General features: G+C 36.7%; 1 protein-coding gene across 1 annotated transcript in view; it reads left to right on the top strand.

The window, feature by feature from the left end:
* The window catches only part of atrnl1b (attractin-like 1b), a 91,163-nt gene that overhangs the window by 33,451 nt on the left and 40,182 nt on the right, over positions 1-17,530 (top strand). Inside the window, exons 21-24 of the mRNA XM_084434125.1 lie at positions 3,405-3,457; positions 7,356-7,450; positions 7,784-7,862; positions 9,804-9,961. Coding sequence (XP_084290251.1) covers positions 3,405-3,457; positions 7,356-7,450; positions 7,784-7,862; positions 9,804-9,961 — 385 coding nt within the window. The remainder of the gene's footprint in view (positions 1-3,404; positions 3,458-7,355; positions 7,451-7,783; positions 7,863-9,803; positions 9,962-17,530) is intronic.

The following is a 17,530-nucleotide window of genomic DNA, read 5'->3' as shown; positions in this document are numbered from 1 at the left end:
AGATTGCGTCACTTTGCTTCTCGATCAGAGGACAGCTCCACAAGAGATATTTGAAAAGATACACATTATTAAAGAAAGAAAATTGATACAATTTGAAGCAAAAGCATACTTGATTACTGTAGAGTCCATCATCATCATGATAGAGTATCATGGAGTGATAGAGTGTTGTGTATGTTGTGGCACTCCAGGGGCGACCCAAATGGGGATCAAATTATGGCACTACAGAGAGAGTGCATTAAAGCATGCACAGCATGTAGGTGTGCTCTCACTGGAGATTAAATTAAGATACTGAGAGTAAGAGTGCATTATATTTCATTGCCCTTATGGAGTGCATTGTGTGTATGCGGGCATGAGCGTTGGAAACCTCTTCTGATTTGCAGTGTATGGGTGAGAGAGAGAATAGTCATTTCTGAAATGTCATCCAGATTAAAGGCTAGGGGACTGATATGCAGAGGTTTTAAAATGCCTGTGGTGCAGTTTGTCCTGTGTCCTCTGTACCGTGGTAAAAGTGTACTCTACCTTGTCCTCTCGTATTTATTACCAACTCTCGGAAAACATACGAATGCTTCAGCTGTGTGTGATAAAGTTGGATCCCCGCAAGCTAAGGGCAAAGATATTTACAGTATGAGATGGAGGTCAGTGTATATTTGACTGTGAGATTAGTGTACTTAAGGAGGTGGAGCCTGAATGTGTGATGCTTAAAACAGTAGAGCAGGTCAATTTACTTACTTAATTCATTTCAGTCAAACGTGTAATTATTTGGATTATCATAGCCTTGGTCACACAGTGTATGAATCAGACTATGTTTCAAGCTCAATATTAATGTTCAGAAATGAATAAGTGCAGGTCTAGCTTTTGACGCGAACAAGTTTGAGTCTCCCTCCAGTGACAAATTGTAATTCACGATATTAACTTCTTGTTTATTGATCTGTATAAAATTAATATCACGTGGAAAAAACTGCACTCTTGCTTGTGTGCTTAACTATAGGCTACCATATTATATATAAGACAAAAGCTCATGCTCATATATCTGGAATTTTAGGGGCATTATAACTGCATTCTAATAGTGTTTGTTTGTTTTGTGCAAAGGGAGTGACATACTCAATAATGTCAGCTCGCAGCCTCACACATAATTAAAAACTAATTATTATTGTAGGCGATACAGCTAATATTTACACATACACGCTCGAATCGACTTTCTTCTGCCGCAGTCTGCTGTACTTTCTGCATGTCTTGATTGACAGATGTTTCGTCCAATCAGCGGTCAGTATTCCATTCGCCACATTTTCCGTTTTGTATGACTTGTTGTGTTTTCTGACTTGTTATTTTGTTTTCAGATTTGTCGTTGTGTTTTCTGATTTGTTCATTTGTTTTTAGTCTTTCCATTGCGTTTATAAATTTGTTGTTTTGTTTTCAGTTTGTTTGGCACTTCTCGGCCACCGTAGTATGCATTACATTTTCAGCATTAACACAACTGTCTTGGTATCGATCCAGATTTCCCGATCATGCTTTGATAAATCATAATTATGACACAAAAAGTCATAATTATGGCATGCTAGGTCAAAATTTTGGCATACTAATTATGAGATAATAGACTTTTTTCATATGACTAATAATGAGATAAAATGTAAACATTATGAGATATTAAGTTATATTAATGAGATAAAAAGTAATTGACAAAAATTTGGCTTTGTCATAATTATGATTTAAGAAAATTTGGCAAAAATGGGCTTTCATGTCTAAGAGTTAATTGTGAATCGGACTGTTTGTTTTTGCATGTAACTTGTGTGGACTGCTCAGTAGAAAGTTGATTTATTTATTTTTTGCCCTGATTTTGTCACATTCATTACAGACTCCAAAGCCAAATTTGGCTGGACCATAGAATTGTAATGCATTTGCATACTTGTATAAAAAAAATGTTATGGCCGAAATACATTTGAACTGGGTTCATTGCGTTAGATTAGCTCCAAAGTAACTATACCAGAGACCGACATTCTGCATTAACTATTACATCACTGCATTTACTCCTTAAGAGTGGCTTTAATGATTAATTGTATTCGCACTTCAGATATGTTTACAGGAGAATGGAGTGAATTGAAAGTGAATTCCCTCTGTAGAAACTAAGTGGCTAAATTGTTGTGAGGAGAGAGAGTTATGCTCTCAAATGAATGCAGACTTTAATTGGACCGTCAGTTTCTGGCTCAGAAGAGCAACAAGATGTGTAATCTGCTTAGGCTGGCGCTGAGCTGGGCCGACAGCGTTGTGTTAATTGTTTAGCGTGTTTGAGATTGAGGTAGAGGAAGCTTTGGGCTGTCTCCTGGTGCTCTCTAATGAAGCTCTGGAAATAAAGCACCCGAGAATAGGGGAATTACATAATCTGCCTTAGTATGGAAAGAGACAAAGATACCGCAGGCACCACACAAAGTCAAAACACACAAAAATTCTTCAGCTTTTTCTGTTAATTTAACACCATTTTTCCATTTAGAGGTCAACAAGCACCGTTGTTAGAAATGTTAGAATGTATGAATGGTAGCAATATGCAGATATACTAAACTTGTACTCCGGCAGTTTACATTTATGCATTTAGCAGACGTTTTTATCCAAAGCGACTTACAAAGGAGAAAAAAAAAAACACTTTGTCAAGGAGCCAACAATATTCATAATATGCAATGCCAGGTTTATTTGACAGCTAGAAAAGGAAACTCAACAGCTGTAGGTTTGTTTTTCATTTGTAATGAGGAACATAGATGATTCCTGTTAAAGTCGAAATGCAACAGAACTAGCAACACATTTTTTCTTTCATATATTGTGACACATCCGAGTGTAGGGCGGGGGACTTGATTCTATGCATGTACTTGTTGCACTAAAAAATGTAAGCAGATGAAAGCTAGAGGGTTTAAGCAGACCAAATGATTGGAGAAGTCCTGAATGCATCATAAAGGAGAAGTCGGAAGTTTTCACTGGAAGCTCCAGTTTTGGCATTTTGATGAAACATTACAAGTTCAAAAATATTTGAACGTGCATTTAGAAATAATGGGGAGAATTTTAATTTCATGCTGACTTTAACATCACAGATGCAGTTAATCAGGATATGCAAAATAACATATTTACAAAATCACTTATGCGGTAGGTTGTCTAGTCTGTCTTAAGACTTTTTTAAAATATATTTCTTTCCGTTTTTTTCAAATTGAGTTACAAACTTTTTCTTGTTTCACTGTCCAGAACCTCTAAAATGTAAATGTGTTACATGAATGCATTGTAAGTCGCTTTGGATAAAAGCACTTGCTAAGTGCATAACATATAAATGTTATGACAGATGCATGTTCAGATTCATGCATCAGGTGTTGCATGGTCTCATTACTGATGTGTTTCATCTCAGTTATTTTTTTTTATCCCTTCTACAGTTGTGATTCAGAAAACCGTTACCTTGGCAACCCTCTTCGTGGAACCTGTTACTGTGAGTATGCTCTATTTGAGCTCTGACCTTAAAGTAATCCTGTTGTACCTTGAAAATTCATCTGACTCTGTAGGCACTTTCAAACTCAAAGGCTGTCTTTGGTCTGCCATTTAATGAAATTAGATTTAGGGGGCTTAAAATGCCAGGATGAAATTGCCATGAGCTGATGCACAACCACACAACAAGATAAAAGTGGTGGATGAGACATTCTGATTAGTCAGAAATCAAAAAAAGTAGATGTAGATCTCTTGAACATCTCAAAGATCTGCAGCACACCATGTTGAAGTCTGTGTGTGCAGGGCTCGAATGCACAGCACTAGGGGGCAGTATTGTTGTATATCAGAAACGGCCTTATCCCTGTGTATACATTTGTGTTTCTCTCTTTCCCTTTTTTGCAATTAATATCAGCAGTCATCATGGAGTCTGAAAAGGCCAAATGCAGTCAGTAGCGTTTAGGAGATGAAATTTCACTCCGTTTGCAAATCCTGCCAGCATTATCCCCATTGTCATCAATCAGGATTAAATAAAGCCTTCAATTTATCAATCAATTTCCATCCACTCTGCTCCCTCTGCGTCTGTTAGATGGAGCGCGTATGCTCGCAGGCTTCCGGCCCAATCGCTGTTTAGAAGAAAACTGTATCACCCGGCCGTATTTTCTCAAATAGTGTCCTGTAGGGGGAAGTGTTGCTGGAGAGTGGGCCGCAGGCGACAATATAAGACTGGTGAGAGTGTCAAACCCTGTCAGAGTGAGTAAGCGAATGATTCGAACTAATTAAAGACACGAGCAGAAGTTGAGCAGAAGTAGACCGTGTGAGCTCGCTTTCTCACACATGCTAGGTTTGACTTGTGCATTTCCTGAGGCAGCACTAGCAAGTTCAGTGTGTTCTGTCAGTGTTACTTGACTCACCCTCAAAGGAGATTGATCTTGTAAAAACAGTCCTCCAGACTCAGTAAGACCTCTTGATCATGCTAAATCTTCTCAGACTGGTTTAATCCCACACTCTTGCAGGGTGATCACCCCACCATGTATTCCCAACATAACTGCAGTGGGCAGTGTCTTTAATCACCTGAGTGGAGTTCATTTCCATTTCAACATTACAATATTCTAGTACCTTTGTTGATTCATTAGATTCAGATTGATTGGTCTACTCCAGAACACTTAAGCCAATGCACAAGACAGAAGATTGTCGTGCTTGCTGTCAAAAGTGACCACAAACCAAAAAGCAAAGCAAAGATCTAGAAGATAAAGAATCCAGGTCTTCAGGATCGCTTGAAAAATCACAGGCAGTTTGAGTTGAAGGTTGGAAATAAACTTTGCTGGTTGCGCTGCATCCAAAATCGCATACTCTCTTGAGTATGAACTACATTTGGTTTGAAACTTACTTCGTGACCATTAAAAAAGTACATTCTACATAGTATGAAAATGACATACTACATTCGCCATGTCGTCATTATCATATGACCTGCCGGCATCAGTTTCGCCATTCACTAATCCTCTCCCGTGGCCTCATGGGATAGTAAAATGTCATTGAATGCACACTTCAGAATCTAGGCTGAAGTAGTAGGTCACCCGGGTACTTTTCGCCTACTGTTTTTCGCATACTATAAACTACTATGTATTTTGACATGCTACTCTGTTGGCGTACGGTTTTTTGCATACTATAATAGTAGGGAAGAATTAGATTTCGGACACAGCGTGAAGAGTCGGTTTGAACTGTTCACCCAAAAATAAAAATTCTGCCATAATTTACTCACTCTCCTGTCAGAAAACAATGTTAACCAAAACTGCTTGGTTATCAACATTCTTCAAAATGAATTTTGAGACCGTCAGGAGAATGATCATGTAATTGACAACAAGTCTGCGATTAGTTGTGTAAAGTCTTAACAATAGACGAGAAACTGAGTTTTTGATTTGTGCGGGATGATAAGCTTCTGTCTTTTAGTGAGCGTTTGGACTAGGGATCGACCGATATGGAATTTTTAGTGACGATACCGATTTTTTTTTTTCATCAGCCTTAGCCGATGACCGATACGGGCTGCCGATTTTTTCGGGCCGATATTTGGAGCCGATACTGCTTTTGCTCACTCAATTTACATCATAAAAATGACACAATGATGATGACAAATGTTACAAGTCTCAATTTAAAAAAGGAACATTTATTGAACTTAAAAAAAACTATATTTGACAAATATTAAAAACGTGAGGTAGAACAAGTAAAAAAAAGTTCAGTGCTGAAAATACTGAAAATAAATATTTAAGCATAATTCAAATTCTGAAAATAAATATTTAAGCATAAATAAAATAATTACACTATTGCACACAGTAGCAACAAGCAAGCAGCATAATAAAGTGCAAACTGTACTATACTTAATTTTAAAAGTAACCAACTATTTACAACCTAGTCATTTAATGCTTAGGCCTACATTTTAGTGCACTTAACTTAATCTCTTGTAGAGCAAATGGCTTTCCTAAGAAAATGGCTTTTCCTCCATTTTGAACAAAACAAAAACGATTTTAAGCCAAATAGATTCTCAGTTTATTATGAATTAGGGACTGTTCACATATCGCGTCTAAAAACGTGTGGAAAGCACGGCCGCGCCGCTTTCTCCTTTCTACAAGCGTTTGCGCTCCCGTGGCGTCTGTCGTTGCTATGCAACCATGAACTGCGGTCTCCATGATGACGAGGAAGTAAGGATTAATTTATTTTTAGCCCTTTACGACTACATATATTTATGGAGATGAGAAATAAAAACCCGCCCTGTCCAGCTATGATCAGCTGTTCGGCCGAGCCGATGCCGATACACGTAAAACCCGCAAATATCGGCCCGATATATCGGTCGATCACTAGTTTGGACTTTAATGTCATATACCAAGTTTTTCCTATTCTCGTTTAATAACTTACAACTTTGTGGCTGACATCACTTTCAGAACAGCTGTCTGACTTATGAAACTCACTGACATTCACTTTAGCTTCCATTCTTTTTTTATTTTTGAAAAAAATCCAGCATATATCACCTTAATGGTTGAAGAGCAAGCTGGAGGATGGTTCAAGTTTTGTCACCTATAAATAGTTGCATGTAAAACTAATTTTGAAAGCGGCAGCATTCCTTCTAGGCGCATGATCTGAAGGAAAGGGCTGATTCTCATAGTAGTTGATTTGCAGATCAGCTCTGTTCGGTGCATGAAGGCTACATGATCTTTCAAGCAAAAATCTAGGAAATGAGTGAAACTATGGTGCTTTCATGTCACATCTGAATTGATTAAAAGCTTATAAAGACATCTTTCAAATTGATGGGGAGTGAAAGAGATGTTTACAGTGCCATATTGTGATTCACACAAACAGCTGTTCTCTGTGAGATGCCTGTGGCAGCGTTCAGTCATTTAACAGCCCAGGAGATAAGAAAACAATCCAGACATTTCTATGTCTTTGAAATGGTGCTTTAAAGAGATGTCAAGACCTTGAAGAAGACTAAACTTACTCCACCTTACTGTGCTTCTTTAGAAATAATCTGACATCTGAAATTCGCTGTTTAGTCTTAAACTTTTAAAACTTTAGGTCTAGTTCTGGGTAAAGTTAACAAGTTCTATAGTGTAACTAAGAAGCCTAGATTTTAAATACATGTAGATGTCTTATAAACAATTGAGCTTAATCAGAGTGTATGCTTATTAAAGCAATGACACACTCTGAATGGGAGGTATTCATTTAGTGCAATTAAAGTGACTGGTGATTCATGTAGCTCTTCAAAGTAGCCCTCTTATTTCAAGAGTGAATGTGCCCCACTCTTTCGTGATGTTCCTTAAATGGAAAGTTTTAGCCATTAACATGACAGAATTGCATGGTGTGGTTCATGATTGTATAAAATGCGATAATTAACAATAGGGTTTTGATCTGAACAGATAACTTGCTGATTGATTACCAGTTCACCTTCAGTCTTCTTCAAGAAGATGACCAGCACTACACTGCCATTAACTTCATGGCCACTCCTGAACAGGTCAGTCACAATCTACTTATCTGAGAACAGAAGTAGCTTCATCAATTTCATAGTTCACCCTAAAATGATAAATCTGTCATCATTTACTCACTCTCATTGTGTCTTTTAAAACATATACGTATTATGACTTTCTTTTGTGAACAAAAATAAATTAAAATATTGGAGAATGTCTAAGCTGCTCCTTTACATATATGGAAAGCCAATAGTGATCACTTTTATGGGTCAGATTTTTAACAAGTCCTACATTGCCATATGGAAGCCATACTGCTATAAAATCACCTGAAAATAGTTATTTTACAGACATCAACTTTGTTTTCTCTTTTCATTTTGTAGACCAGCAAGAACTTGGACATGTCCATTAATGCCTCAAACAATTTCAATCTGAACATCACTTGGTCAGTTGGGTCAACAGGTACTGATTGCTATTTCCCTCTGTTGAATATTTGCTTCTGTTTTGTTGTATAATAGTTACTTTTGTAGTAAACTAGCATGTTTGTTGAGCAAATCTTCCCTTTTTATTTTCAAAAACAGACTGTCAGTGCACAAAGGATACTGTGATACATATAAATTCAGATTTTTTATAAAGTTGGACTATTTTTAATTTGACAGCATTTTAACACAGAGACTTTTAAAACTTTTAAGAGATGGTTTTGCCCTGAACATTTTTAATTGCTGTCAGCATATAAAAAAAAACACCTTTGTACAATTCAAAGTTTTAGGATCAGCAAGATTTTTTTTATTAATACTTGTATTCTGCAAGGATGCATAAAATTGATCAAAAGTGACTGTAAAGATATTTATAATGTTAAAAAAGATTTCTATTTCAAATCAATACTGTTCTTTGTTTCCACAAAACTAATAAGCAGCACAACTGGTTTCAACATAATATTATAGAATATATTAAGATAATATTAAGAAACGTATAGATAATATAAACTGAGCAATTCCAATAGGGTCCTCACACCATCGCTGCTCGGGCCCTAATTACGAAATTTTAGCATAATGATTTTTGATGGGTCATGTGACACTGAGCAAGAGTAATGGCTGCTGAAAATTCGGCTTTGCCAACACAGGAATAAATTACATTTTGAAACATAAAATTAAAATGTATTAAATTGTAATGTTTCACAATATTACTGTTTTTTGATCAAATAAGTGCAGCCTTTTTGAGCATAAGAGACTTCTTTCATAAACATAAAAAAAATCTTACTAACCTCAATGTTTTAAATGGTATTGTAAACCAGTCATCCTTAGTAGTCGGTCAATTGGATGTACAATGCCTAGTCGACCATCGTGATGCAATCTTTCTTAGCGTAATATCGTAATGGTTCTGATACACAGATGCTAATGTATTCTGGTTTGACCGCAGTTTGTTCCTGGGTGTGTTGGGTATTTTGCAATAGACAGACACTCAAGGACATCACCATTATCCTCTATTGTTTATTTCTGTAATCACCTTTTCGTCCAAATAGTCACCAGCCAATTTTTTTTTTATGTGACTTTGACATTCTTGCTCCTCTTTAACAGGTTCACCCCTCTCCTCCTCGACCTCCCGGCTCCCCTCAATTAATATTTGGAGTGGTGTCTTTCTGTTTAAAGACACTCTCCCCTGAGAAGGGCTTCTAACAATAGTCTAGTGTGCGGCTCTGAATTCTGGGGCTGCGGCGTCTTCAGGAGCACTGAACGATTTCAATTAAGATAAACATTGCCACGTAGTGGCATTTGGGATGTCATTTTGAGGGCTTTGTTTCATAGTGCTGGTTTGGAATGACGATTGGAGAGACTTAAGAGTTTCACTGGAGGACTTCAGAAAAGTTTAAAAAGTCCTGATAAAATAGGACAAAGCCTGCTTTTCTTTTCAACTCCCACAAGTAATTTTTGTTACATTATAGTTTTATACCATGTTTCCCATATGTTTAAAATAGATAATGAAATTGTCACACTGAGAGGTTGATTTAAAACTAATTTTCTCCCTGAATCAAACATTTCAACAAACAACTAAACCAGTGCATGCGGTCAGCCTAGTTGATTACTAGTGCAATTCATTGCATTTGCATTGCTCTCATTCGCCCTTATTTGCCCTTATTTAATAGCTCAGAAAGCATTAAGTGGCAGTCACACTAAATTTTAACCATGCAAAATTATTTCAGACCCCACCATAAATATAGGTAAAGAAATTTATGGACAAACATTTTTTTTGCGTGTCTAAAAATGGAAGTCAGTGGAATATAAAGTGTAGCGTGAATTACCCTTTATGGTCAATGCCTTAATTAAGAGAAGTTATGAGGTGTATCAAATATAATTTCTGAATGCCTCTTTTATTCGAGTTGATCTATTGCTTTTCCCCTTACAGCTGGGACCATCTCTGGGGAAGAGATCCCCATCGTGTCCAAGACTAACATCAAAGAGTACAGAGACAGTTTCTCTTGTGAGAAATTCAGTTTTCACAGCAACCCCAACATAACCTTCTATGTGTATGTCAGCAACTTCTCATGGCCAATCAAAATACAGGTGAGGACACATTTTTTCAGCTCACATTTCAGTATGTTAAGCAATTTTTTTAGTTTTGGGTAAAGCAAGAAACATCCATCTACTTTGTTAAATGGAAATCCACAAAAACAAATGTTTCTAAAAAGATCCAGCGTTCCTTGATATGGAAATCAATTATTCAGTTATGCACTAGAACAAGTTTGCATCTTATGGTCCATAAAATTGAATCAGCTGTTAAGTGGCAATGTGTTACCTTGCCAGATGCCTAGACAACGGACATAAAATGACATTGCTGGAGTAATGTGCAAATTGATGCTATCTATCATGGAAAAACATTTATGTTGAATCTCTACTCTGGTACATCACCCTTAAAATGAACGATGTTTGGAGTCTTTATTGCTTGCAATCAAACAGAAGGAGAGAGATATACATACGTTGGTACAGGTAGTTTGGTTTTAGAAGGAAAAAAAAAATCTTGTCAATATGAAACTTCTAGCCTCTATTGAAAACCTATAGTCATTAAAATTGGGTCTTTATGTGTTCCTTAAGATGGTGACTATACACTACCATTCAAAAAGAAGTTAATACTTTTATTCAGCAAGGATGTATTAAATTGATGAAGAATGAAGAAACAGAAAAAACTGAGACAGACTAAATCCAGAAGAACTGCGGGAACGTCTCCAAGATTCTTGAAGAAACCTTCCTGCAAAGCTACAGTACTGTGAAAAGTACTGGCACTTGTGTTAAAATGCTGTAAAGTGAGAATGCTTTCAAAAATAAAATCACAAATTGAATTTATTTATGATTTAACTTCTATTAACTAATTCAAATCAATATATAGTGTAACGACCCTTTGCGTTTAAAACGGCTTTTGTCCAGGTACACTTGCACATAGTTTTTCAGGTAGCTTTGCAGGAAAGTTTCTTCAAGCATCTTGGAGACGTTCCCGCAGTTCTTCTGGATTTAGTTTGTCTCAGTTTTTTCTGTTTCTTCATGTAATGACAGACGGACTCGATGATGGTGAGATCAGATCATACCGGCTGTTGTCAGATTCCTTGTGCATACAGAAATCTCACTGGATTATTACAATTAATGGCAAAAAGAATATTTGGAAATGTAAACTAATGTTTCCTACTGACACACTACAGCAAAAGATATAAATAACTGACTTAAAACCATTTTTGGGGGGATATTAACATGCCTAAGACTTTTGCACAGTACTGTATGTGTGTGTGTGTGTGTGTGTGTGTGTGTGTGTGTGTGTGTGTGTGTGTATATATATATATATATATAGTTAGTGTGACCATTATGGCTGGCCCGAATACCATTTTTTTGGAGCTTCGAAGCTTCGGTAGTAATGAACATCGAATATTCGAAGCTTCGGAGAGAGGAGGCTGAACATATTCTTCTCTCTAATAAAGGCAGTATTCTCTATCTGTCTGTCTGTCCGTCTGCATTTTGATTATTTGATGATTTCGTTCATCCAATCGACTTCACAAGGGAGTGCAGTGTGCATTTGGAGCAATATAGATAGACACGCGAGACGTGACACGTTCAGAATTAATAAACTTTTAATAAACTACAGAACAACGCGAGCAGGAAGCGGCGCACCTCACACGGGCAGGGCTTATATGTAAATACACTCACACGTAACACACACACACACACAGAGGTCTGTTAACTTAAGCAATACTTTTAATAAGGTAGTCTAATATTTTTCTGACTAACAAATTACTGACACAGTAAAGGGTAGATTTAAATAAAGAAAAACTAAATTTAAATAAAGAAAAACTAAATGAAGTTAAATTAAAAAGAGATTAATTTAGATTGATAATAATGGGTAAAAAGCTTAATACATTTTGTTTCTATTATTCTGTTTTCCACAATGTCAAAGCAACGCAGCTTAACCCAAAATACAAGCTCAGGCATGCACTTCTGTCCATACAGTCTGTCTGGCTGTTCTGCGCTCTAGCCAGAGAATACTCCCGTTGCAGGAACACTTTAGTTGGCCAAGAAGAAGCAAATATATTTATTAAGTATAACGAGGTTGGGTTCCTTCAACTGTCCATCCTATTAAAAATGGCTAGGCTATATAAGATAAAAAAAAGAAAAAAAAGAAGAGTATTGTATTTCGTCAGATTTTATAGTGTTGAACATATTCAAGCGCGAATGAGAACCGTTTCGAGGGGGGTGTCAGGTGTGCAAAAAACAAAACAAAACGAATATTTGAATGTCAAATTTTCAAATCGAATACCAACCCACCGAACGAATATTTGAATATTCGGGTCCAGCCCTTGTGACCATTGAGACTTGTGCTTTGTGTGTGCTGGAAGCTTTAGGGAACGCGCTACTACAGAGGCTCATCCACACTGACAGTCCCCTCCCTTTCTCTGTCCTCTGAAAACTGCTTTGAGCGTGCTTTCCAGTGCTCGATTACATCAGCATTGCATTATATGAGTGTATGGCTGGCCCTAATCAAATGCTGTGTGGTGGAAGAGTTAGATCCCCAGCACCATGGATCAGACATAGATGTGATCTGGCACTATGAACTCACACCTCAGCTGTGACTCTGGTCTTAAACACATAATACTCCAGTGTGAAATGTCATCACTTGGAGTTTTTATGACACATTGACTTCATTGAGCTCTTCTTGGGTTCTCAGATGCTTACTTGAAGTTAATCTGTCATTATGTATGATATAGATAACTTTTTGGGATCAGTGTTATTTTAGTATTCTTTACATTGCAAATCAGGTTTATTGGAAGCATTTGCAGATGTTCAGCTGTTTGCAATGAACAAATCAAACAAAAGTAATTTAAATAGCTTAACACAACACATTTTTTAAGTGGTTTGCCCAAATTCAACTGAAAATGCAACTTTTAATGACTTCTGCGGTCTCAAAATTATTCCACCCCTTCATGGCAAGCATCTTTAGTACTGAATAGAACACCCATTTGCTGTTTTACCCTTCTGCAAACGAGATGTACAACCAGACAGCAGCTTCTGGAAACATTTCTGAGGAATCTTAGCCCACTCCTCATGAGCAAGGCCTCCAGTTTAGTAATATTCTTGGGTTTGCGACTTTGCATGCTGCAACCACCGCCTTCAAATCCCACCAGAGATTTTTTGTGGGGTTCAAGTCTAGCACTTCTTCTGCAACCAAGCACCTGTTGGAAGGTCCAATGCCGCCCAAGCTTAAGCGTCCTCACTGACGGCATGACGTTTTCTCCTAGGATTTCCTGATACTTCAATGAATCCATCTTGCCTTCCACACGCTGCAGGTTTCCAGTGCCAGAGGATGCAAAGCAGCCCCAGAGCATCAACGAGCCCCCACCACGCTTAACTGTAGGCAGTGTTCTTTTCAGCATATGCTTCATTCTTCTTCCTCCAGATATACCGCTGATCCATAGGGTCAAAAGTTCCAGCAAGTTGCAAGTTGGAGCCGACTTTTCTTGTGCTTTTTGGTCAGTAGTGGTGTACGTCTTGGAGTTCTGGCATTGAAACCGCATTAGTACACGCCTTAAGGTCCTTGCACACTTAATCCGAAATTTTCGCATGCGTTTTTTTCATATCCGTCATTCTGTGGCTCTAAATTGTCAAAACACCATTCAAATGCTTGTTATGGACGCGAAAAACGCAGAAAATCGAACCCGATCCGAATTTTTTTTTGACGGACGAAAGTTTCGGATGCGAAAGATTGATGGATACCTTCTCTTAACTTTTTGGACCATTCCTTTGACGTAGCCATATTTCTAACATGCAGTCAAACGTGACTCTCATCAAACCCCTGGCCCGTTCAGATATGTCATGTCTTCTAGCTCTAACTAATCTCTAACTAATGAAGCCCAGTGTTTCCCCTACCATTGTTTTGAGGGGGCGGCCCCATTGTTTTTATTTTTATTACATTTTGCCAATAAACCTGATTTGCAATGGGGGTTGAATCATTTTTATTACAACTGTGTATATTTTTACTGTATTTATTAATATTTTGAATTAGTTTTTGTTGTTTTTAAATGTTACTTTAATTTGATTAATTAATTATTATTATTTTTATATAAATAATACATTTCATTAATTATTACTTCAGTTTTAGTTGTAGTCATTTTAGTATATCAACTTAAACAAAATCTTTTGAAATGTTGCGTTGGAAACTAACTGAAATTTTCTTTTAATATGTATATTTCATATTTTATTTCGGGTACCAAAAACAATTTTTTATAGTTTTAGATAACAATAACAACAACACTGTTTGGGATTGAACTGTATACATGATCGTTGTTCAGGTCAACTGATATTTCTATTTCATTATATATAGATTTTATATCAATAATGAACAATCAGCTGATAATAATAACAAAAAGTATTCTGACATGGTGATTAGGTCTATATACTTATGTCACTGGTAGTTGGTTCACACTGGGCAATGTACGCTCCTCCCACCCCTGATGTCTTTCCCTAAATGACCAGTCTCTGAAGGAAAAAGTAATAACCTTCTATACTGGTAATAAAATATATTACACAGAATATGATAAACACTTATAGAAGTCCTTTAGAGGGTTCGATGTTGAGCAGGTTTCTGTGCCTAGTGAAGCTATTTATTAAAAAATCCACCTCAATAAAGGGAGATTTCATCTGGTCGATATCCATATGGTTTATAGAGATAACCACCACAAATCCTCTCAACCTTTCTGTCGTTCATTACCGTTCGCCAGCTGTGCACCGAGACGCTCAGATACTGCAAGTCATTTGTTGTTGGAACTATCTCCAACAGCGAGAATGCACCTAATATTGATCTGCATTCATTCCTCTGTTCCTCTATCACGTATGAGATGAGTTCCTTAGATAAGGTTCATTTATTTACGTTGGTCTCACAGACCTTCATCTCGGTTGAGCTGTGTTCATGCAGTAATAGTTTTCTATTAGATTTCCCAAAAGCAGAGTCACTTATTTACCATGGCGATGCATCATTAAATCAAATGGACCCCCTTGACACGGTGAGCTCGCTCCTCTGATGTTTATGATCAGAAAGTGTGATCAGCATTTATTAGCTTACCGAGGAAATTGGGACTGTGAAACAATGTACATATGAGGACCCCGACCCCTCTGAAAGCATCAGATATTAGATATGGAGAATTGAAGTGCTCTTGTTGTGCAGGAAACCCAATCTGACAAAACATTACTGCTGCTTAACTGTCTCATTGTCTCATGGGTCGTTGTGAGGTCAGCCAGTATGAACAAGATAAATTATCCATTCTAGGCATATATATATGTGCAAGCTTTATTTAATTTAAAGTAGTTAAATTCAGGATAAATTAAGCCTTTTCAACAAAAACAAAAAAAAGAATTTGAATGGATTTGTTGTAGTCTTATTGCATATATTTAAACGAGATTTGTTATGGTTAATGAAAATAAAATCTAGGAGAAAAATATGAAACCAGGCTGTCTGTACACATACACCACCGTGCAACATATTGAGTCATTTGCTGTTTCTTAGTGTTGTTATTATTATTATTATTATTATTACATATATATTAAAATATGAAGTAATTGCATATCTAAATGATATAATTTTATATATATATATATATATATATAGAACATGACTTTAGGTTTGGACACAACTTGAATAATGAAGGTAGAACAAAGACTTGAGACTTGATGGGCTCGCAGTAGTTTCCTCTGTCCTCTTTATACAGAATGTTTCAAAATGCTCATTAGGCTAATTTTCCTGACAGTCCTGTCTACATCTCAGATGCTTTGTTAGTGGTTATTCATTCTACAGCATGATGAACAATAACTATACAGGGTGGTTTAAGTCCTTACAATTCATACAATGATCTAATATATTATAATTAATGCATATTAGAATGCATAGTATCATTAACTATGATAAAAGGGATTCTTTCAGCTATATGATTTAGACTTATTGACAGACTTATTTTTTTGTAATATGCACAAGATAATGTCTGCACAGTATTAAAGCCCTAATTTGACTCTTGATAGCTGATATTGAGATCGTCAACGAACATTTTTCGTAGTTTTCTTTAATAAAATGACCACTAATACAAACCTGTTTGTCAGGTGCCATTATAACACACTGATAGATGTCAAACCTGTTTCTGAATTTTTGTACATGGAAATACTTGAATGTTACTGTTCAGATATGCAGTATTAAGAATTATTTTAGATGTACTGTATGTCTGCATATGATTTACAATGTCTAAATGACCTATTTGGTAGAGTTAACATCTTGTCCATGTGGTGCTTCCACAGCATTATTTATGGCACAACAAGGTATGGTCTCAGTGGGAGCAATGACTTAACCGGGCAGATGTAGGGGCTGCACAACTGCTCTTTTCAATCCCAGCATCTTGCTTGCTTGTCTTTTGGGGACAAAAATGGTTCAGCCTTAATGGAGTGTTAAAGCTTTCTCTAGCGCTGTCTTTAGCCCCAGCCATGTTCCTGTGACAATGACTTAATGAAATGAATGGGTTCCCCAAAGGACCTGCCCCGCTCTGCCATTGTTGCATTATTCATTTGGTGAGTCAGGGTGACTTACAAATTCGTACATTTAGAACATTAATCTGTTTATTTTTGCTGGGTATATTTATCCAAGTAGTTATTCTCCTTGCCTTACGGGATGCTAGGAGAACACACTTTCTTGAAACTGTGAACCCTTGAACAACTTTTCAAAAAAGTGTGTTGATGCTTAGTTAATGGCCCTGCAGTATTCGCTGCCAAACCCATGATGTCTCATATCATTCAAACACAGTGTCTTCTGAAGCTTGGCCAAGAATGTAGCTTGTCTGCTGATTCATGTAGCATATCAATATGAAATCTCTGAATAAAACATATTTGACAAGTTTAGTTGCCAGAATAAAAACTCATATGCATAAGTAGCATAAAACGCATAAAAAGATATTCTGATCCCACTTTATTTTAGGCGTCTTTATTACTATGTACTTGCATTTTAGCAGGTCAGGTAAAAATCTGAACCAAAACACCTCAGTGTTAAGCCCTAATGTGTTAAAGGCACAGCTAAATGTGACATTTATTACAATGGGTTTATGTGAAGATTGTTTTAAGCTGACTTAAATTAAAAGCAGTTATTTTTAAAGCGTGCAACCTTTAAAAATATAAAATAACTGCTTTTTTTTTTTTGAGCGTGCAGCTTTCCTCCAGAAAACAAATTAGATAGGTACACTGAAAAACACTTTTTGCTGCTATTGAAGTTGGATGCAGGTAAGGTTAGGGACAGGTTTGGTGGTATAGTTTTCATAGTCACCATGAAATCAAAATCAATAATTCTTTTCTTTTCTTTTTTACAGAATGTTGCAGTGTTTATTATAAATGATTTATCCGTGCACATCATTATTGTTATTTTTTAATTCATGTGAACTTGTAATCTATAATCGAAAATGTTAACCTCACCTCTCCCTCCAAACGACATCTGTTCTCTTCATGATGTATGTCTTTGCAGAGAGTGGGACTAAATAATCCTCCACAACTCCCTGCAAATTGGCATTCAGATCTGCCTCCATTTAGTTAGCAAATCTCCATTTCCTGTGATACAATTAATTCCTGAAGGAT

This window comes from Rutilus rutilus (assembly GCF_951802725.1).
Source record: "Rutilus rutilus genome assembly, chromosome: 16".
NCBI classification, from domain to species: Eukaryota; Metazoa; Chordata; class Actinopteri; order Cypriniformes; family Leuciscidae; genus Rutilus; species Rutilus rutilus.
Note: the sequence above shows the minus strand (reverse complement) of the source record. Positions and strands in the feature narration are given on the sequence as shown.